The following is a 24205-nucleotide window of genomic DNA, read 5'->3' on the forward strand; positions in this document are numbered from 1 at the left end:
GGTGTTTAATAAAACAAAACTAGAAATAAACAAGAATAGAAAGAAAAAGAAAATAGAAAATATACATGTAGATATTATATATATATATACACACATATATATATATACACACATATATATATACACACACATACATTTAAGCAACTTAATTAAGCAACACATTAAGTTGACGAAACACTCGAGTCAAATGTAATTAAAGTCAGATCCACTCGTGTCTTAGACGGGGCAGTGATATCATAAACCTGTTAATGTACTCATTCAAACACTTTTTCTTTTACCAGCTGTATTCACCTTGCAGGTGCAGCTATGTGGCTTTTATCCTGGATAAAGTGTTTAAGTCATGGATGTTTAGAGTTTAACGTCTTCATATTTGTCTCATTATAGTTGAATTTTCATTCAGGAAGTATGACGCGCTGCGCTGTCAGTACGCTTGTCCATGTTTGTAATTGGTCGAATGCTCCAAATACCACCCCTTTCATGTGAACGCGCACCTAACTAGATAGGGCAAAGCTGACTTGAGTTAACAAGATGATAACCAGCACCGTAGAACCGCTTAGCGAGAGCGCGTTTGTTTTGGATTAGGTAAACCGGGTAACTCAAACATATGCAGGTTATGTTGAACCGGCTTCGTCGTACAGGCCTCTGATCTTGTTTTATAATAAAACGTTTTAATAATTTCACAAACTCAACATGTGTCTTCAGATATAATAGAAGCGTCTTGTTTTTATAACACGATAGGATTGTATGTTGCTCACCAACTGTTATGAAGAGGTGTCTTGTAATAATGACACAGTCATATTATAACAAAAATAGTTATTTGTGTTCTTGCTTTGGGATATAACCATGACACTGAGGATTGTTATATGTCAAGGTAGCAGCAAGGTTGGCGTATAACTTTTGCCCTTAATTAGACATCTACCATTGAGGGCCGTTTGGAGCAGACACCATGTGAAGTTTAAACTTCACATGGTGTCTGCTCCAAACGGCCCTCAATGGTAGATGTCTAATTAAGGGCAAAAGTTATACGCCAACCTTGCTGCTACCTTGACATATAACAATNATGTACAGTAGACGGAGCTAGCAAACAACTGCCATCAAGCCTGGCACGATCCTTACAATTCACCAATTTTAGTAATTACTGAACAAAGGTGATAAGTCTTTAAATTACACCAACACAAAAGCATTTTGCCTTCCCGGGCCTCACTGCTTTGCTAGCAATATGGAGTAAGGCTAACAATGCAGATGGAGTTTCATTAAGCCTTTTCATTTTCCATTTTATCTCTCCTGAAAGTGCGACCATTAAGTCGCGGCGCTTTTTTAAGGGTAACCGATCAAGCTAATTCTGCTTGCTGCATTTATGTGGCGGGCAAACTGAGGCTTAACTGAGCCTCGGCACCACATTGATTACTGCATGCGTTAATTGGCCCCTAACCAAACCATTGGCCTTACCATTTGAGGGACAGGCTTATGAAATGTGTCAAATTTCAGGCCGCCTCATTTGCCATCAATGAATGTATGCCGATGTCTATTCCAGCTTCTGCCCCCAGGCCAGCACAAACTGCCACACATAGCAGGAAAGGGGGCCTGCGGAACTCTGGCCTTGAATTTGCCAACTTTACCCATCTGCGCCTTGGATCGGGTTTGGGGCGTTTGGTTATCTCCCCCCCGCTTCATCGATGCCCACACGTTGAATGGATGCCACATAGGTTACATGTGCCCTGAAATAGCACGATGAGGACTTTTCAAAAGATCCTCATGGGGAGGCTGGAGGGACGAATTCCCCAATTCGGGGGTTTTGGACTAAAGATCCAGCTTTAAAGAGGACACACGCAGAGATTGAACACCTTTATTTTTGTATGTCGCGTTCCATTACTTCGCTGCCCTGTGTTTTTTTTTTTTTTTTTTTTTTTTTTTTTTTTTCCTCATGGGAGTGAGACCGAATTCCCCAATCGGGGTTTGACTAAAGATCCAGCTTTAAAGAGACACACGCAGATGATTGAACATTTTTTTGTATGTCGGTTCATTACTTTCGTGCCTTGTGTGTGTGTGTGTGTGTGTGTGTGTGTGTGTGTGTGTGTGTGTGTGTGTGTGTGTGTGTGTGTGTGTGTGTGTATGGGGGGGGGTGTGTTTGTTTGTTTCAGATCAAAACAGTAGCTGAGACAATTTCGCCAACAAAATCCTGTAAAATACCTGTGAGAGCAGATGAAAGCAGCATGAAATTGAATATTTTTTTTATATAAGCAGATGGGCTAAAAGACATTACGGGAGAAAAGAAAGGGGATATGAATTAAAAAATGTAAGTATTATGATTCTTTTGGCAAATGTGCTCGTTTGGAAATAAATTAGGAAAAAAAAACACCCAAACATAAGGTGCAAAAAAACACTTAATGAGGAGTACTGGTCTACAATGAATCCTCTAGACTAGAGTGCTATGATCAGATCACTTCGTGGTCAGGTTTATTACAGAAAAAGTCATCAGTGGCTAAAGCCCGTAGAGGAGTGCTTTTTAACATTTAACAACAAACATCTTTTCTCAACCAAAGTGCTTATTGCCCAAGCCCAACCACAGCTGTAACTCTTGATGCACTCTTTTAGTTTAAAGAGCCTTATGCACACAAACAAACAATGTCTTTGAGCGTAATCAAGGCAGCAATCACATTAAGACCAACTCTAGATACACAGAAGGCAGAGCATTTAATTACTTCTAATTCATTACATGTTAATATGCCTCCAAGTCTCAGCTGTTTGCACAATACAGTTTATAAGAACAAAGAGCCATAACACAATATAATTCGCTTAGAATGCATTTCTATTTTTTCAATAACAACTACATTTCACCTACAAGTAAGTAGTGGAGGTGCAAGTTTAGGCATGACTTTATATCACTTTGTGTCTTCATCCCAATCTACCCAAAGTATTTATGCTGCCATCCGAGGTCAGCCATGTGAAAGAAAAACAACAGCTCCAATCTCACCAGCTGTTATGTTGTCAAACTGAGATAGTTCAATAAACATGCTAATACATGGGCTCTTCACCATAGCAACGCATAAATACCTTTGATTCTTTCAATCAGTAACTATGTCTGTATTTCCTGCATGACACACACCTGTTATTCAAGTTATCTTTCTGAATAGACTCGACTAATTTCAGGGGCAAAAGCTAGGGCAAGGTGAGTCAGTGAATGAGAGCATGATTTGTAAAAGTCCGTCACTTCAGATTGTTCACACAGTAACTGCATAATGCAAACATTTTCAGTGTGCATTAATACTAGTTTTCGTAAAACAAACTCTCAGTGACGTCAGAGGGAATATAGCAAGTGATTCAGCCTTCAGGCCAAGTAATGAGAGAATGGATAGCTACAAATCATGTTATTCATGGTAATGCACTCAAGCAAAGTTATAATCATCTCAATAGAGGTAATGTGAAAAGAGACCGAGATATAAAGCACTTGTTTTCATAGTTTTAATGCTTTAATAAAGAAAATCTAAAATCTTGATAGAAATGTTAATGCCAAATGTGTGAGGAAATAATGTGCCAGAGGCAGAGCGGTCTTCGGTATACTATGGTCTGTTTTTGGATGCGAAGAGAGAAGACACACATGTTCACAAATATAGGCCATTACCAATTGTTAGCTGACACTGGCTGGTTGGAAAACATTAACATATCGTCCGTCCGGTCTTTGTCTATTAATCAAATGGGTTTGTGGTTTGATTACCAGCTCTTCCTGTCAACACTAAGTTTCATTGATAAAATTAAACCCTTAGTTGCTTACCAATGGTCAAGACAGCACATTGCAATGTAGTAGTGTGTTTGAATGGTGTTTGAATGGTTAAATGTAAATGCAGCAATTTAAAATTCATCGCTATCTTGGTTTAGCATGCTGTTAACACAAAGCAGAGTTGATGCTGATAGAAAATATAGTTCGTTTTTCAGGCCATTGTTCATAAAGCAAAGAATTGGAGACATTTAAACTTTGACCTGATGAAAAACCACAAATGTCATCCTCATGGTGGCACGAGATAATCACCAAAGTCATTCTCTAGAGATCATTAATGTTCGATGTCACAAAAGCAATGAGACTCATCAAAAACATTTATTAAAATGTCACTGAAGATAATCCAACCTGAGCATTCTCACATTTTCAGATTTAGAGTCACTGATTTAACTTAATGTTCAATATCACCTCACATAAAATTGAGATTTCCCCCCTAATACCTGTGCTCTTTGTTGTGCTTTGATTTTCTTTCTAACAGCTCTGTTAGAGGTCATTCTTGCTGGCAGAGACTGCTTGTTGGCTGGAGACTCGTGCTCGAGTGATGAGACTTGTAGTCCACGTTTGCGGACTCTGCGTCAGTGCGTGGCGGGGAATGGCAGCATGAAGCTGGGCCCCGGGGCCAGGAGCCAGTGTGCCAACGCAGTGTCGGCGCTGCTGTCCAGCCCCTTAAATGGCTGCCAGTGCAAACGAGGCATGAAGAAGGAGAAGAACTGCCTGAGCATCTACTGGAGCCTTCACCAGTCCTTCATACATGGTCAGTGTCTAGAGAATAGCAGTGGTCCTTTAAAAGTGTAAAAATCAAACCGTTGCTAAGTTCTCATTCGGTAGCTGAAGAACCATAGGTCATCACAAACTGTACCGATGACTAAATATTAGACTGTGTACAAATGATCATTTAGGCGATTGGAGTCTTAGTGGCAACATGATAACATGTGATAATTATAGTATACAACCTAATTAATTGACAAGATTCATGTAAATGTTTTACCTGTTTCTATTTTGCTTTCAGGACTCAACCTGGTGGAGAGTTATCCCTATGAGACCGTGCACAGAGATTACGACTACGTCCGCTTGGCCTCTATTACAGCTGGCAAGTTCCCTGACCTTCATTAAGTTTCACCTTATTTGATACAATTTTAACCTTTGAAGATGGATTGTTCTTGCACAAATACATGACTCGACTGAATTTACCCCTGGAAGCATGCCTGGGGCAATTAGAGGTCCCTTCTGTTCTTAAGACACAGTTACACAAGAAATGCTATTCATCCTCATACAACTGCAGCATCCAGAAGGATGTTGTTGTCTTTGGATTAATTTGCCAGATTGACGTGAAATAACACAACGAATGGATGCCAATGCTGTCCATATGGAGTCAATATTATACTTAGGAATGCAATTATATCAAAATCTAATTTAGCAATGCAACTCTTAAAATGTAATAAAACAAGTCCAAACTCTGAAAGGCAGGTTAATTCTGTGAAAACACGTTCATCGCCTGAAATGTTTACTGAAGGCTACACATTTAAGTAGAAGGTAGAAGTAGGAAAACATTGGCCGAAGTTAAATGAGAGTGAAAGGTGTGTTAATGCGTGTATTCTTTTTGTGGTAATTGTAGGCCAATCTGGTCCTGTTGGATGTTAACTTGTCTACAGTAACACTCCTTGTTTTACCTCGAGCCATAGTTGAATACAAACAATGTCCAGAGAATTATTCTGCCTAAAGCTACCATCCACCCCAAGAAAGTTCATGTTTTTCATCATGTTTACTGCCAGAAAAGGGGTTTATACTACAAATCCAACAAGAATACCTGAAGAACTGATGACTAATCCCTGAAGCTCAAATAGCTCAATGAGGTCGGCTCGTTGCTCATTTCCCAGGCAGGATGTATACAAAAGGTCCATTCAGAAGTTGTCATGAGGAGCAGGGTTCACTCTCAGACCAAGCATGACCTGTCACAAAGTCAGGCTTGCTGTATTTACTGATGCAATAAAGGACAGGAAGCTGTTTGGATGTTTCTCGCAGATCACATAACGCTAGCATTACTCGAGTTACACTTGAGGTGGGAAGATACTCAGATAGTTTTAGGCATGTTCCTGAATCTTATTTAGATCAGTTTAGTATTTAAAGACATTTGTTTGCTTTTTATGTCTTCATTTGATAGCAATATTGGAGAAAACAAAACCTAAATCGGGGAAACAAAGCAGGGGAATGACATAAAGCAAACGGGCCAAACCAGGACATTTACAGATAAGGGGACAGCAGAGAGAAATTAGCAAAGTAGCTGACTATAAAGCAAACTATACTTTTAAAATATGGCATATAGGCCTAGTATTTTGGTGCACTATGCCTGCTTTTATGATTATTTTAATCAGGATGATGGAGAGGCATAAACCTTGTTCTTGTACTAGCAATACAATGATGCAAAGAAGCTAGCTGGATTATATATTTTTTTTCAGATTTTGCATTTTATTACATAACAGTACAAACGAATTTGCAACCAATCCCCACACAGAACAGCGAGGGTGATGCAACCAATAGCACAAAAAAAAATACATACATAAAAGAAAAGAAAGAAATGGTCACTAGTGCACGGTAATAACAATTGTCTAGCTGGATTATATTTGAGTCATTATTCTCAATGCAATTCAAGAAATTGTTCTCTTTTCAAAACGTAAGAACGAGATACCAGACTCCTCTCTTAAAACTCGTTTTGTTATTCTGGTCCTCGGGAAATGAGCCACATTGCTTATTCACAGACACTTCCACCTTGCTGCGGATCTTAAATTCCAAACGACCCATCTCAACTTTTGAAAGATTACATCTCAGCATGTTGAATGAATACATCAGTGCAAACTACAGGTCTCACACGCTGTTTATATACCCATACATTTTTTTTTGCTCAGTTGGATTTATATTTCCACTGATATCTACACTTTTCTTTGACCTTACTTCTATCCATAGACTCAGATGTTGGCATGACAACTGTGAATCGCTGCCTGGACGCAGCCAAGGCTTGCAATGTGGACGACGTGTGCCAGAAGCTCCGCACAGAGTATGTGTCGGCTTGTATCAAACCCACTGCCAAGTCGGGCTTGTGCAACCGGCCTAAATGCAATAAGGCTCTGCGCCGGTTCTTCGACCGAGTCCCCGCCGACTACACACACGGACTGCTCTTCTGCCCCTGTACGGACACAGCATGCGCGGAGCGGCGGAGGCAGACTATTGTTCCCAGTTGCTCTTATGAAAGCGCAGAAAAACCCAACTGCATTACACAGATAAAGATCTGCAACACTGACTACGTGTGCAGGTTTGGAGATAAATGGATAATTGACTCCCATTCATTGTTATGTCTTTCTCTCAGGTCTATAACAGATATTAAAGTTATTTCTCACCTGGTCTCATATGGATACGATAAGATATTGCCGTAATATGATCAAATTCCCCAGTTTCGTTTTGCTTTAATGAACTAACTATTTTCTCAATGTATCCCAAATAATCAAATCTAATGTTTAATCATTCCAGGTTTCTTCAAGTACTCCTTGGATATAGATTTGAAATATACTCACACCACATATTTGGGCCAGTGCTGTTCAGTATTATGTCTCTTTGAAACCAAATAAACAGCCATTCAATCAACACAATGGCCTGCTGTTTTACCCTAAAGCTTTCTACCTCCATTGGTTAGAACACCCCAGAGAGCCGGTTGGAATAACACATTAAATATTTAGCACAGATAAAGAGCCAGATGGATCTGAGTTATCGCTCATTGCTATCTCTGGTCATGGCCATTATTTTTCACAGCCCCATTACACTCAGAGGGCTTTGCTAATGATCCCAGGTCTGGGGGATGAAATATATTACTCTTTCTATCACTTTACACATTACAGTCCAATGCTTTCAGTCTATAGCACGTCCAACAATATTTCTTTATGTCAGAGGAGCGAACGTAATTAAATGAAAGTTGTAGTACAAAAATGGACTAAACCAGTGAAGTTTTAACATAAAATCATACAGAGAGCTATGATGATCTTGCTAACCAGTGTTTCGTTGCTTCTCTAGGTCTCGCCTGGCACAGTTCCAGTACGATTGCGAACCCTCCGAAATATCTGCCAATGGCTGCAAGCAAGGGAACTACGGAGCCTGTCTTCTCGCCTACACAGGGCTCATAGGTAGGTGCACACCTGAGAGGTGAGAAAAACACATACAGAAAAGAGAAGATTAATTTAAATGAACAGGTGGAGAGACGTGCAGGAAGATATATGCCATATGCTGGGTTAGAGAAGCAAGCTTACAATTGTGCAAGAAGCAGAAAAGAAATAATGAATAAATACTGAACAGGTCAGGAGTGAGTGGGAGAACTAAATAATATTTCTAATTAAAAACCAGAAGACAAAGGTTCAACACAGCTTAACATACAAAAGCATTCATATTAGACTGACTAACAGAGGCTCTTTCTTTACACAGTGTGTTTTAAAACAAACAAAGAAGATAGGAGCAGCGACTTATTTCCGCAGAAACTGGAGAGAGGAGATAACCTAATGCATTTCAAGGACCTCAAATGTTGCCCCTCAGCACAGACACACACTTTGCATTTTTATTCCTGTCTTGTATTTATTGAAGCACTTGGAATCCAAATTCCACTATGTTGAAGGAAAACAGCGAGAGAAAAAAATTATCAATGCCGGAGACTTCCATGACCTAAACATTTATCAGAGTCTCTCTCTATAACATCATACAAGTCAATGCACCGCCAGTCTAAGCAAACGATACTAGAATGTTATCATCGCTGTGGATCAGGTCAGCGTAAAGGAAATGCAGCGTCCATTACTACAGATGATAATGCACACGGTGTAACAACTCAAAGGGAGGATGAATATTTAATATTGATTGATGTTCGGTGCGTTTCCTCTGCAGGAAGCACAATAACTCCCAACTATATCGACAACTCAACTTCCAGCGTGGCTCCATGGTGCTCCTGCTCGGCCAGCACGAGCCCGAGAGGAGACTGTGATCACTTCCTGGGATCCTTCACCACCAACATCTGTCTCCGTGAGTGTCTCCGACCCTTTCCACAATGTTTGAATGTACCAACCTTTAATAATAATAATAATAATAATAATAATAATAGATGAAATTTGTATAGCGCCTTTCAAGGGACCCAAGGCCGGTTTACATGGTGAATAAACAAACAAACAAAAGGGGCAAATAATTTACATTCAAAAGTACCAACACAAGTTTTTGTGGTTAGGGGATTTGTTTGTAAAGCTATTGGAGAGGAATACAACATTTACTTTTAGTTGCAATTTAAGAGTAAGAGCTGTGGTTACGTTTTAAAGATACATTTTGTATTTGTTTTTATAGTGCAGGAAAATAATGAAACTTCATGGAATTTAGCATTTTTTGTTTCTTATCATCGTATTGAATTGGATCAATGTGTGTCAATGGTATTGGTATCCACTTCTAAAGTTCTTGTACAACTGACATCCCCAGTTTCTATACATCTCCAAGAAAAACAATGCAAGGTTTTGTCTCAAACAGGGGCGCTGCGCCCTCTTACTTTCAGCACCCTCATACCAAAATGCAGATTTTCCCCGTAGAATTTTAAAGTGATGCCAGAAAACAATATTTCTGTTCTTCAGAAATTGTAGACAGATTTGTTTTACAGAGTTCCGACCTCGCATGCATCATCACACAAGTAGGCATATGGGAACTTTAAATTGAAGTGTGCGTATAACAAGAGGAAGTATAAACGGGTATAAAGAAAACCCCATCACTGTCAAAAACAAATACGTTTCATAACTACCTCAGGTGCTTGTATGGTTTCATATTAATTCCCTTCACAGCTGGTACAGACAGAGTAATTGCATTATGATATGAAATATAAAAACTGCGTTCCCTAATCAGAATAATTTGAACTGATAACCTGCAACAGGAGGCATTTAAACAGACTTCAAAACTCAAGTAAATGAGTTTTGGATGTGAAGAAAGTGACAGGACAGAGCCGTTGGGATTAAGAGAGACATATGTTTCCCAGCATGCAGCAGAGTGAGATGTATTTAAATCAGATATCATGTTATTATTTTTAATTTTAAAATGTGCTTTTTCACACTCTCTCTCTCTTAGTGTTTTTTACTTGCTCACTCCATCGTCTCTTGTTATTAATCATCGACTTCATGCTGTTTCCTTGGTAATTCCACCTGGTTGTTCAGACAGTCACTTCTTACTGAATAATAAGTAGCTAGGCTGTGAGTGTTGTATAATTGGATATTTATTGAAACTCCTCCAAACACCTAATGTACTTTCTTTCTTTAACATATGATCTAGAACATGGGTTCCCAAACTTTGCAGCCCACGACACCCAAAATAACAGTGCCAAAGACTGGCGACCCCTTGTCGACCGGGGGATGGATTATGGGGGATGGTGTTAGTGAATTAATTTTAGAAAAAAAAAAGCAAAAGTTTGAGAGACACTGCGCTAGTGGATTGTGAAAGAAAAAAAAATGTCTATGCAAACGTTATTATTAACTATAGTTAAAAAAAAAAATTATAATTACAAAATGAATCAATTTCTTTTGGGGAACCCCTGATCTAGAAAACTTTAATCAGAGAGGTGCTGATTATTATGGTCACTTATTTCCCTGTGTTTGGACCAAACATTCATACCAAGTATTTAGTGACATGTTTCTAGAGCTACTAATTAATATAATATTGCTTGTAAATACATGTATAGCATTTTAGACTTGTGCTCTAACTGGTCGCTGACTCATAATGTTAATAAACATGATAATAATATTCAAGAAGACAATGTTAACACCATATTTATGTATGTCAGTGGTGAACCGTGTCTATCACAACTGGACCTTCTGTAGACACTGAAATGTGAGAACTGTTGCTTGAATACATGGCAATGTGTCTATAACATGCAATCAGTGGGTTTTCAGATATTTCAGTATACTGAGCAGACAGACCAACTAAACAAAAGGCAAATACAGAAAGCAATTGAGGGTATAATTAAAACAATGTGAGCATTCATTGGGACTTTTTTCAGTTTCATATCTAAAGAACTATGGTATGAATTTAAAGTTTGCTGCTGATGCTTGACTGTCCATCATAAATATTAAATATATGCTGTGACAGCCACTAAGGAAATGTTTTGTAACCTGAATGATGAAGAAAGCTGCAAAGATTTGGATGGTGGAACATGTAACACTAAAATAAACACATCAAAAGAGGAACAGACTGTAGAACAACGTTCAAGACTTTGTGTTGTATGGATTACATGATCAAAGTTGTCGATTACAGTTATGAGCATTAGAAATAGCAGTCTTAAACAAACAATAAGACTACTTTTTTTTTATTGAAATCAGTTCAGCTGATGAGATAATTGTATAATATGGTACTACATCAGCCTTAATGAAGAAGGCCTACATTGGTGTCTTGTAATTATTAGTGTCTTCTGTTCTTCTACCATGTAACCCAATGCTAATACTCTTCTTTCCATTTCTCCTATGACCTCTTCTCTGAAGTAAGAATAATTAACGGTCCTTACTATTGACCTCAGCAACATATATATATCACTGAACCTGTACGAGTATCTTAGCTCGGTGTGAGCGGCGAGGTGAATCTTTGGCCAGTTTCTCCTCGGGCCCAAAGCCTACAAAGGATACAGAGAGAGTCTCAGAGTTGTTTGGCCAGTGCAAACGCTCTACGAGTTAATGAGGTCGATGTGGAGAGGCAGGTGCAGTTTGGATACTTGAAGAGAATACTGAGTATTTTCTGCTTTCCCTCACTCTCTCTTGCCTCTGCTGAACAAACTAGGTCTGGCTCAGCAAATCATGAAAAATGTACGACTCAGAACCGGAGGCCTCCAATGAGAAAGCATAGGACATGACTGGAACTCTATCAGCATATTGAAACAACGCTGCTGAAATATAACAACTGTTTGTCTTTTGATTTCCATATCTAATATTTCAGAAAATGCTCTTATGACGTTTGGAAGTGAATCAGACCAGCAGCCAACTGTCAGCCAGGCCAGCATGCCGAGCCCTGGGTCCAGCAGCAGAGAAACCAGGAGCACCGCTTCTCCACAAGAAACCATTGAAACTATGAGGAACATTCTGGATACAATAATACCAACACAGGTGTGCAATGTTATTGTCATTTTAAATATAACATTTCAAATGATTTTGATGGCATACACTTATGTTTAGAGAAAGACTAGGGAAGCACATGTTAAGCAATTTTCTTAAACTGATCAATCAATTATCAGTTAATCATTAATAATAAATACAAATGTAGAATCATTAAACCCCTAGTGCGCATCCACACACCATCTTTAAACGCTCTGGGAAGGAAACACAGAGGGCCTACCTTCATTGCTGACGATGAATGGTTCCTCGGTTCACTTTTATTCATAGAAATCACCTACATAAATATTCAGTGAAGCATTGAGGTTTTCTCCATGGCACTTTAAATATCGCCTATGAACATAATGCAAGCTGTACAAACAGAAATAAATGATTCTTCAAGGTTCAATGTGTAGTAAGCTGCGTGCCAAGACACGGCAGGAATTTATGACTATTTAATCCTGACCTTCAGAGCTAAACACAAATTATCACCCGTCTGCTTTTACACAATGATTAATGATGAGAAACCAAATGGTTGTTTATAACACACTAATATAAGCAGATCATCAGGATTGGACCATTCAGAAAAAGAGTGGCCATATTAACTGATCTCTGTGTCTCTTCCAGGCCCTGGGAAATGAGCTGCTAGTGGGTCAGTCCACCCTGCCATCCAACAGCTTCCCAATCTCTGCTTCACCTCCCAGCTTAATGCTCCAAGCTGCCCTCTGCCTTCTGCTGTTGCTCTTTCATCTGCTCAACAATGGACACTAAAGGCCGCAGGGGAGCGTGCTGAGGACCCTCCTAGCATCAAGCAGATGGGAGGACCATGCAGCTCAAAGGAAAATGGACCGTGCGGCGTTACTCCTCCCTCTAAATTTGTACAGCAATTCTGTTTTTCTATTTTTGTGTCCGAGTGGTCCAGTTCCACCTGCCAGTGTGCTCTCAGACTGTGGGAGACCTCTGCAGACTGAAGCCAGTCTGTACATTTGTACATTGCCGTCGCGATCAAATCAAGCTGAAATGAATTGTCACTTATGTGGACTTACGCAACTCTCAGCTATCGAGCTGTATCAATTTTCAAGAGTTATTATGAAAATATACTGCAGATATGTATGATACAAAGATATGAAGTATAAAAGTACCTGTGAAGATTTGTGTTATCAACAGAAGCTCTTATTTGAAATATTGTACGGGGAACTGGTTGGAGTAAACCGGGGAGCTTTGTGCCTGCTCAGTTTTCAGCAGACAAAGTGATTGGAAAGCTGCTGGAAGATACCACTCTCCTCAATGGACAGAAAGAGAACCATTATTTCTGATCAATACTGCGATAGTGGGGAGGCAGAGGGACAGAAGAACTCAATTTTGCTCAGACAACAGGAAGAAATGCCATGTTTCTTACATGTCCAGCAGCACTATCTAGAACAAAAACTACCAGAGTACACAAGAAAAACCTTGGCATAATAATCGTCCTATCAATCAACTATCTCACAACATCTGATGTGATATTGCTAAAGCTACAGTATCTGTTAAACAGTCCTTGGTCTCTATCTGCAAAGACAAGCTCTTGGACTTGATGCAGTAACGTAGCTGCTATACTATGTGTTTGTGAGCGTAATACCCTTTTATTTCTCAATGTGTCCGTGAACATTGCTCTACTGGGCTCTGAGTGTTTGTGCCAGAAAGGAAAGTAAATGGTTGGACTTACTGAGCGTTGCCAACTCCAGTACGGAGACCGTGTGAGAAAAGACAGTGATGAATGATTCAGTATTTTCTGTTCAAGGAACGTGACGGTGAATTCTAAACAGCAGCAGAGGTACTGCAAATAAAAAGATCTCAGATAATTATGTTTACAAATTAGCATCATTTCACTTTTTTACTAATGACAAATGCTTTTTTTGATGCTGTTGAATTAAGGTTGCTGGGGATACAGAGGCAACACAACTGGAAGACATTGTTTACCTAAACTACCACTCCTCAGATGACTTTCGTAGCACTCTAGGGCACATTATTTGAAATGGGAATTAAACAGGATTTAAAGCATTATCCAGTTCTATTTGTGACCTATAGTCTTCTCAAAAACCAATCTGAATAAAAGCCCATCAGCCGCCTCACTTCAAAGAGCTACTAGACTTATTTCTTGGTTTCTTAAAGGCAAATAAAAAATCCATGTCAACCCTTAAGGTATTTCCGCATACTAATTTACAAGTACTATTTGTTAATTTATCCCTCATCTGACAACTTGAACAATTTTATCCCTACTTTAATCCATACCAAAGACAAACAGGCAGTTTTCTGTAGTATAGATTAAAGCAGTGCTCCAATTACTAAAATAAATACCAAAATCAATGACAAAAGCAGCACAGTGTGCAATAAAAAGCTGTCTGATGACCTGTTTCAGTTTATATACTCAGAAGGAAAAGGATGACTTTAGTGGCTGATTTCTGCAGGCAATCCCACTTAACCCTCCACTGTTTTATTGTTTAAATCTTGCCTTTAGTTTGCTGAATACAGACAATTAACATTACTTAACTCACAACAGGCACCATAATTAAGCCCTGGTGGTAAAACACGATGAAGTAATTATGTTAATAATTAGTGTTGTCGATGCAGAGCCTAACTGCACTGTAGAGGGGCTAGAGCGTGTGTCAGATGGGAAGAGGAAAAGATTCTGCAAGTGGTCCAGTGTAAAAATGCAAAAAACGCAATTGAAATACACCTTTTTTTTTTAAACAACAGTAGCTCAAGGCACCATTTTTTTTACTGCATCCCCTTACAACTTGAATAGATTTAGGACTACTTTAAAAACGTTTTCAGTACTTTTTCTTTGTCACTCACATTTGCTGTTAATCTATTGTAAAAGTAATTATTTGGAAACATTGCTATTTCAAACCTAAAAAGTATAATTGATGCCAATAATTATGGATAAAATATCTTAAGCTGTATATACGCTGGAATATACCCCAAAATATGTTCACATTGTTATCAGCTGTCAGGCGAGAGACCATGATGCAATGCTATAAAATGACACCAACTCTAACCAGGGGCCAGTTTTGCAGACAACCTCCCCAAGACGGAGAGTGTCGCGCACTGGGCAGTGAGACTGACCCCCAGTCAGCGGCTGATGTAACTCGTGCAGACATCCCAAACCCCCACTCTAAGGTTTTTGGCCAAAAATATTGGAAAACATTTAACAAATAGGCCATATCAAAGGAGGTTGTGTTGACCTAACTGTGAAGCTGGTGTGAATGTCACTGCAGTTAAGATGTATTGTTAATGATTATTAAAAGTCTGTTTGCTTAAGAATGTATAACCATTCTCGAAAATCTGTGAGGCTGCATACATACAAAGCCGTGCGCAGAGCTAACTGCTAACGTCGGCATGTTTTCATGCTAGCAATGACACAATTATAATGCTGATGTTTGCAATCTTCATTTACTTATTAACACTAAACCCAAAGTACAGCTGAAGTTAATGAGAAGTTTGGGCGTCTCCAGTAATTACAGTTAATCCTCTGGGGAACATGAATGTCATTACCAAACCTCAGTACATCCAAAAGTTCCTGACTTGTTTCAATCTGGACAAAAGTTGTTGGCAGACCATCATTACAATCCCAAGAGCCACACTTCTAGCAAGGCTACTATGAATAATAAGCTAACAATGCTCTAAATGTTGGTCATATTACACACCAACAGCTTTTACTGAACTGTATATGCCTGGCATACTGGTCCAATAATTTGATAGGACTATAATGAATGGTTCCCTTTGGTGATGTTTGTCCTTTTGCTGGTATTGGTTGTAAGTTTATTATTGTTAGATATTAAACTGATATACTCGCAGTTTGAGTTTTACACAATTCCGTATTTTTTCAACTGCTCTGAAAACAAACCAATGTGTTGATTGCCACAGATTTGAATCAAAAGCTAAAGTGGCAACAACTGATTATTTTGTTATGGATTAATCAATGAATATTTTTTGTTGATGAAAAGCAGGAACTGTAACAAGTTCTGTGATTCCTCTTTGATGCCATGTCAGAACAAAAACTAAAAATCCCAAATTATTCAATTTAAAAAAGACATCAAACAGAAAAGTCTCAAAATTAGGAATCTAGCACGAACCCATGGTTGCCTTTGTGTATTGGCTAAAACATGGAAACATAAAACAAAATGTCAGGATTGTTGAGGCCCTTTGTAGTGGTGATGCTAACTGAATGAGTTACTTACACCACAGTGTCAATCCTTCTTGATGCTATGCTGCCCTTACAAATGAATGGTATGCATTGTAACTGATGTCATTTTCAAGGTTACAGCTAAAGCAGAGAGAGAAAGTCAGGAGAAGGCTCCAATATTAAAGTTATCCAGCTCTGCTCAGGGAGAAAACGTAGCCATGTGTATCAAAGTTGTCTAAGGCTCAGCGTTATGACTGGAGAAGTCCTTTATCGGAATGGGGGGAAGAGAGAAGAGGGAATTTAAGATTGTAACACTTTGTTTGGACTGTGGTGATATTACTCCAGAGGCACTGACACTGAAATGAGCGGGAGCAGTGACTTGAGAAGTCATAACTGCACAGGGAGGAACTGTACTAAGTGTAGGTGAGAAACAGATTGCTGTGATGAATCTAAATACTCAGAATATGATCTGCGCAGCTGATTTATCCCCGACTCATCACTCCATGAGTGATGCACTTTCATTTTCAGTGTGCAGTGCTCTGGAAAAAACAAACATAGTTAGTCTAATCTGTTCTATCTGATGACCCATGATACAGTTTGTCAAGGTGGCGCTACACTCCATAACAAATCGTGTCACTCTAATTATAACCACAGTATGCATGGGGATGAAAAAAGAAACACTCAAAGAGAACTTCAGCTCATTAATATGCAAACAAGGAGGAATTTGATGCAATGATCATGTTTGAGAGATGTTAAATTCAGTCTAATTCAATGCTTTTTATCAAACACAGTATTATGTATACGAGTAAGAGTTCTTTAATGTATGAATGAATTACTTATTGTGAAATCAAATACAGTTTCAATAGAAAGAAAAGCCCATGAAAGCAAAAAAACACAGCCAACAGATAAAAAAAACAACCTCTATTTAGTATGGGGCAACAATGTGTGGGTTTCAAAACATATTGTATGAGATAACAACTGCATACATTAGAGCATTGAATGTGTATTCTACATATTAATGTATTCATCAATGCAGTAAACCCTTCATGTATAGATCTTAAGCTGACATACACCATACTGTCTATGACTAAAGCATCACGTTGTTATCCACTGTGGGGATATTAGTAAACTCCACCACTCACTGGGTGGTGTAAGGTGAGTGTGGACTGCGAGTTGTAGGATTTTAAATATTTATGATGAGCTTTCCAAGGTTTGAGATTTGATATGATTAAGGCTTTAGGTTCCTCCATAACCTTGTATCAGGTAAAACAACTGATGTAGCTTTGAAGCAAAGTTGGCTCACTGCTTATTTATCCATCAGCACTAGATGGAGAAAGCGGCTTATGAAATATAGGCAGGGAAAAATAACCTGACACACACAGAAAATATCAAATATTATGCTGCCCACGTTTCTTTCTTTGCTTACTTGCCTTCTAATATTCTCTAGAACTTCAATGTGTGAGGGACTATCGCTCGGATTTATTCACCCATATCGTCCTTGCCCCTCCATTCACCGCAGTTTCTGCCCAATGATGGCTCTGAATCCAACACCGATCAATAGCAACAATCAAATGTTGCTCAAGGGTGTTGAAAACCTCTTACTATTTACCACTGGATCATTTTAACCTGCAACACATCAACCGACTTCCAGTACTTTCACACTTTTCTCACCATGCAGTTACGGTGTTTTTTCAATCTCTCGTGTTTTCAGGGAATAATTCAAATTGATTCCTCCCACTAATTGTTGTTCAGCGCTTGCGACATATGTCAACTTAATTGTCTCACTGCTCTCACTCCAACACGATGAGTTGTTAGTAGCTGCGGCATGATTTCACTTGCAATGAAAGGCGTGATTAAAACTCACTGCAATCAAACACAAAACCTATTCAATGTTCCCTCTTAGAATACTGTATGAGCAGTAAGTACATCTAAAATGTACTAGGGAAATAAGTAATGATGGGTTTGAACTGTTCAAGTGTTCTGCTGGAACAAAATTCATTCATTTTGTTGCATTAGAAGTCAATTTCAGTTTGTATGCAGAAGGTTATTAAATTGCAGCATGATTCAAAAATATACTTCAGCATTATGCAAAGATAATCAGAATCAGAAACAGGTTTATTACCAAGTAGTATGAAGAATTTTCCTTGGTGTATATGGTGCATGCATACACACAGACAAAGAAGATCAATTATAAGAAAAGGAGCAAACAAAAAACTATTATAATAATAAAATCTAGCAATATTTACATTAAATATAGATGAAATATAGATAACCCTGTACAAAATCAAATGTAATAAACTTAAATATGACACATGTGCAGTATTGGTATGACAAGTGGAAAGCCGTTTAGATATAAGAGGTAATGGTAATGATACTAATGACAGCAGAAATGAGCTTCAGCCTCCTTCCAAATAAGTTAATACAAATAACAATGTTTAATATAGGCAGAACAAAAACATGTAGAATGATCTTTGAAAAAACTACCCATGTGAAATGAAAATTGACAATCAGAGACAATCATCTACACAAAGGGATTTGTAACTAATTATAGTTTTTAATATGAGTAACCCAGTATGTATAACCGTGTCTAAAGAGCATCACTTTGTTTTCCCCAGCAAGGTTCCAACAGCGCGGAAAATCTGAGGCAAATTCCTCATTACACAATAGTGTGATATTTATAATGCTTTCTACTAAATACTGAGTTTAATCTTTGAGGTACAATTACTGCTCTAGACTAATATTGGGGGAATAAGTACATCTAGAGAATGTTTTACTTGATATAACCATATAACGAATTTGCCATCATCTCATTGGACGTGATTTCCTCCATTGTCACGTGCAGTGGCGTAGAACTGTGTACCTTTCAGTGTTTGTGTCTCGATGAGATGAAAACATATTTTCTTGCAGATACACTCCTCCAGATGTACGAGTAGGTTCAGGTTTGTCTGCTCACATCTGTGTTTGAATGCAAGCCTGTGTGTTCATGGCATGCGTGTGTGTGTGCAGCATGTAGGCGTAAGTCTGCAGACATCTGTTTGTGTCTATAATCTGTGTGTCCATGCATATACATGTGTATTTCTGTGCGTTTGCATGAATGCACATGCTCACATTTGTCTTGTAAAGGTGAAGCCCCTCATAATATTGTTTGTTTTACTGCCAGAAAAAGGCTCAGCGTTTCTACAGTAATATATAAGTGGCTCAAGTGTACAGGTGTACACATGAATGTGAGCATAAAGACTGAAGTCTCACAGGGAATGAATTATTGTTACAGTGGCCAGCAGCTGCACTGTAGAAGACGCCGTCGTGTCCCTGAACAGGACAGTGTCTGAGGGGGAGCAGCTGAACAGTGATGTCTGCTCACTACTCACTAATCCTAAACACCCTTTACCCCCTATGGACTCCAACCGAGGCCTAGTGGGAGCTCACTTTATTGCTGGGTGCTTGTGTTCTTCCTGTGGAGGCCATTTGTTAAGCAAATGCCCCTCCCCCAGAGACACTTTCACAATTACTGCCAAAATGACTGCAAGTATGTCATTGAGCTGGTTTGTATACAGTGGCATCATTCAGTCAACATGCAGAGCTAATGGACGGTCTAAAAGTAGAGAAATAGCAATATTCTTCACCAGAATCTCAAGGAATTACCGTGATCCATTCTCAATTTAAATGAACTATAAAAGATGCTTTTGGAGGCCGCAGTTTGTAGCCCTGTTGAACCGTGTTGAGTTATGTTTAAGGGTGTTTCTACAATTATGTCGACCCCATCATATCAATAGGACCATGATGAAAACAAGCTATATTTAACTTAGCTTTTTAAATAAATCAAAATGAGGACAGTAAAAATAACAGCAATAACTCTTTTTTATAATGATTGCATTTGCTTTAGCTAGATATAGGCTTTTCTTTAAGTTGCCATTGTCTTTGAAAACCCATTGAACATAAGTTTTGCATCATTGACAATGTAAGATTGTGTTATCTTTCAAATGTCATTTCCTGCATTCAAGGATCTTTGGATAAAATAATTTGCACTTCTTGACAATAGCCTGAAAACAACACGGCAGGTTGTCAATAATATTTTTGATGGAGCATAATAACAAAGGCTACAGGGTATACACCCTTACTTTAGACAACTAAATATTACGAGGTCGTGCAGCCTCTTCAGTTATTCTGCCACACAATGAATAAAATATACAGTAGTGCTACTTTTATCTGGATGTGCAGTTACAGCTCAAACAAAAGCATGTTTTTCTCTCTAATAATTCTCCATTGTTTCTCCAAAAGCAGCAGCGGGAAGTAGCCCACTCCCCCCAGCCCCCCATGAAATGAAATCCATACCCCTGATAGTGTGACACCAGAGTACAGAGACTAACCACAGATAAGCCAGCAGGCAGCTCTGCACTTCTCACCCCTTTTGACATTTCAAAAATGCCATCTCCAATCATCCCTTGGCTTAAATCATGTCCCACCACCATGAAGACACTGCCCTCTATAATCTCTACAGGACAGCTGTTTTACTTAAGGCAATCATTGTGTAAGAAGTGACTTTTTCCACTATATGTGTAAAGATGTCATTTATGATCACTTTATCCGACATTTCTAAAAACACATAAATAAAAAAGATAGATATTTAAAAAGGCAATTGATATTTACTGTCGAGTAAGTGAAGTGAAATAATCTAGTGAAATAAAAAAGATAAATAATTTAAATAAAAAGCATCTAAATGTTTAGAGCCTATGAAATATACTGTACAGAAAAGCGCCTCGTGATTGGGTCTTATCGGTCACGGTGTGCCCTTCCCTGATTGGTCACACCCCTCTCACTCTTGCCTTCCCCCACAGTGGTTTACAGTGAGCAAGTGTGCAGCTGATAAGATAATAAGTACTTTATTGATCCCAATTTGGGAAATGTATGCGTTGCAGCAGCATAAAAAGACAAGGCATTGTACATTAGAGAAATTAAAAGACTAGAAATGACCTCAAGTACAGACATTGAGTATACAAAATAAGAAACTCATACAGTTGAGTTGCACCAAACAATACTTGATACTGATAATAAAAAATAGTTTATTGTATTTGGGTAAAACATTACTAACTGTAGGGTCATAATCAGGGTTTAAGTCACAGATCTGACAATTTTTCAGCAAACAAAAAGGAAACCCAATCACTGTTCATGCGACCAATTGCCGATAAATACTAATCTTGCTTTGTTGATTTGTTTTTTTAGTATCTGGTAAACAAAGCTCTTGACCAACCTTTTCCCCACCGTGCCAAAATTGTTTTTAACTGATTCAAAGTCAGTTTAAACTGTCACAAATGTGAAATCCATTTACTTTGTTATACACCTAGCCCTGCTCACCAAAATAACATGTGAAAGATTGCTAAAAAATCCTTCCTAATTATATGTTTAGTAAATACAATGTTCTATTCAGACTGTCAAATGTACACTTGACAGGTGTCTTCACATGTTCTCTCTTTTAAACTGCAATGTAGAAAATGTGTCTCAAAGTCAACTTGAAGTGTAATAATTGAAAGAAAGCAGAGTCAACAGAAGTATAAACTCTGACTGGTTCAATTAACTGAATCACTTAGTCTTAAAGAAAACCCAGCCAATTTACCTTCAAACTCTATAGGTTAGCGGGCTAACATCAATTTCAGTTAAGCATTAAAAGGGTACATACATTAGGTGAATCACCATGTTGCCAAGTGATTATGCAAAACGATATAGTTCCCAGCTACATAAACGCAAGCACTCAAATTTGCCCCAAAAACACATTCCCATGATTCAAAGTCTTGACCTTGCTGACAGTAATGTTTCAGATCATTTCAGTCTGGTTTCTGCTCGGCTGCTAAATTAGACATTCTGGAGGCAACAAGCTGGTGGGTTGAGTGCATGAAGTTGTCAGTTCACATCCACCTCCGATACCAGCCGTGCCCTCAGTCAGTCACTATCATAAGAGCAAAGCTGTTCAGGCTACAACAAGCAGCAATTTCCCCCGCGGGAAATCTCTGCATGGGCCAGAGGTTGACCTGTTCTCTTTTTGTCTCTCCCTCTCCTGCAGATGTATCAACAACTTTCCAAAAGATTTAGTTTAAGACCTAAGTCAAGCCAACAGCTGCCCGTTGGAAGCACATCACCTTGTCCAGTCAGCCTTGATAAAACCACCTTTGCGTTCTTTATATTTTCCGAAAACAACAAAAGGAGTGAAAATCATCACAGGCTTTCATGTGTAAACATTTGGAGATGCCTTTGTTCTAATTCTGAAGTTGTATTCTTATTATCACAATCACAACATGTGTACAAAGAAAGCAGATGTGCAAATATTAGGGTTTGAGCCGCTTGTGCAAAGACAACTTGATCTATTTATGTTTTCCTCAAAGCTACCAACAACACAGGACAAACTGCATTTTTTTTACAAACAATCACATCAACGGAGATGGTGGTAACATATTTTCTCTCTGTGTTTTTCATATGAAGAAGAAGAAGATTCAAATTATTGTCATTAAGTAGTACAGGTACTATATAACAAATGGTTTCTCTGCATTTGACCCATCCTTAGTGTTATGTACGGCGCCCGGGGAGCATAGAGAACGGTGCCTTGCTCAGGGACACCTCGGTAGCACTTGGTCTTTCCGGGACTTGAACTGGTGACCTTCCAGTTGCCAAGCCAAGTTCCCATCGACTTCACCACCACCTTCCGATATGAATAAGATTGATCTGCTATTCACATATTGTTAGCAACACGGCTACCACTATAGCATGTCTACTGTCCAAGAAAGAAGCAACCTTAAGAATCCCGGAGACCAATAAACATCCATACAGTATATAGTTCACAAAGGACCGTTTCCACTGCTACCATTACTCTGGTTGTTCTGCTACCTTAGCACTTTTTTGGTTAAGTTGTTATCAATAATTTAAAATACCATTTTAGCAATACGCTTTCTTGAAGACAATGATTCAGTGTATTATATAGGGAACTCAATTGAAATGCAGCTATAACATTTTGCAATCGACATTAGGTTCATAATAAGAAGCAAAAATGTTAACTATTGCCACTCCACATTTTTTAAATGACCACAGGTTTAAAAGACGTAGGCTATGTAAGAAATGAAAACAAGTGTGAAGGTAGAAATTAGCAAAACACGAAGCATGGCCATCTGAAAAAATTAACCGCACTTAGTAGACTTTAAGCAGTTAGCAAAACATTCAGTATCACTTCCTGCCAAAACCATCAATCAGTATAAAGGAGGCAACAACCCCTCACTTAATGTTTTGTAGTTGTTCTTATAAACATGCAGTTTAGGAGACTCTGACCTGGGATTATACTGCCCCCTCGTGGTTTGGGTGAGCAGTACAGCACATCCCCAGAATTCAAAATATCAGGACCTGTTGATGGTTTACAATTACTGTTGATGTTACAGCCACGTCAGTGTTGCTGTGACTGAAATCAAATACTGCTTTCAGTGCTACGAGAATTATCCAACATGTCCTTTTCCCGAGATGGAAAGTGTGATATTCAGAGCTGGTAATTCGACTTACAATAACCGAAGCTCTCTGCAGTCATGGCAACTTGGGACTGAGACTCAGATTGTACACAGGTGCTCAAACAATCTTATGAAGAAATGTCAAGTTTCATACAGACCAAGGACGAATGACATTAGAAAATGGCAAATGCAAGTTCCAAATGTCATTTATTAAGGTACATTATGAAATAATGAAATACACAGAAGAGATGAAAGCTCCTCTTATGAGGAAACTGTGTAACGAAGAGTTGGCAAGAGCAGCAGTTCAGTGGCATTAGGGAGACATGCGTCATTGTTTTGTACTGGAAAATATATTGTTTTCTTACAACACGATTTAATTTAACTTAAGCTGTGGCATACACTAGGTGCATTTTAATGTTTTTATGGTGTTTGAAATTAATTTAAAAAGTCTAGGTTTCTCCATTTTGAAAAATATTGTCTTGGGTGTGGTATTGTGCAACATTTCTGATGTTTCAAAAACCTAACAATTGGTACAACTGAATTTCCCTTTATGTAATAACAATACATCTGATTTATTTTAGTTACATTGATTAACCTTCTTTAAATTGATTCAGTATTATTATTTTCCTTGCAAGATGTGTCTTTTGCTGCAGGGCAATTC

At 38.6% G+C, this 24205-nt stretch overlaps 1 protein-coding gene across 1 annotated transcript; it reads left to right on the forward strand.

The window, feature by feature from the left end:
* The first annotated feature begins 1521 nt into the window (after positions 1-1521).
* gfra4b (GDNF family receptor alpha 4b) lies at positions 1522-15150 on the forward strand. Its single transcript, XM_010786428.1, has 8 exons — positions 1522-1639; positions 4254-4529; positions 4785-4865; positions 6737-7082; positions 7835-7944; positions 8690-8824; positions 11750-11916; positions 12529-15150. Exons 1-8 carry the CDS (start codon positions 1522-1524, stop codon positions 12670-12672), a joined length of 1377 nt encoding a protein of 458 aa, XP_010784730.1. The 3' UTR covers positions 12673-15150.
* The last annotated feature ends 9055 nt before the right edge of the window (positions 15151-24205 follow it).

This window comes from Notothenia coriiceps, unplaced genomic scaffold (assembly GCF_000735185.1).
Source record: "Notothenia coriiceps isolate Sejong01 unplaced genomic scaffold, NC01 NC01_scaffold00029160, whole genome shotgun sequence".
NCBI classification, from domain to species: Eukaryota; Metazoa; Chordata; class Actinopteri; order Perciformes; family Nototheniidae; genus Notothenia; species Notothenia coriiceps.

Excerpts from the sequence above, each read along its gene's own strand:
- gfra4b (XM_010786428.1), top strand. The coding sequence starts at position 1,522 with ATGTCTATTCCAGCTTCTGCCCCCAGGCCAGCACAAACTGCCACACAT. Across the intron at positions 8,825-11,749 it reads CACCACCAACATCTGTCTCC|AAAATGCTCTTATGACGTTT; the intron begins GTGAGTGTCTCC and ends CTAATATTTCAG. Across the intron at positions 11,917-12,528 it reads ATACAATAATACCAACACAG|GCCCTGGGAAATGAGCTGCT; the intron begins GTGTGCAATGTT and ends TGTCTCTTCCAG.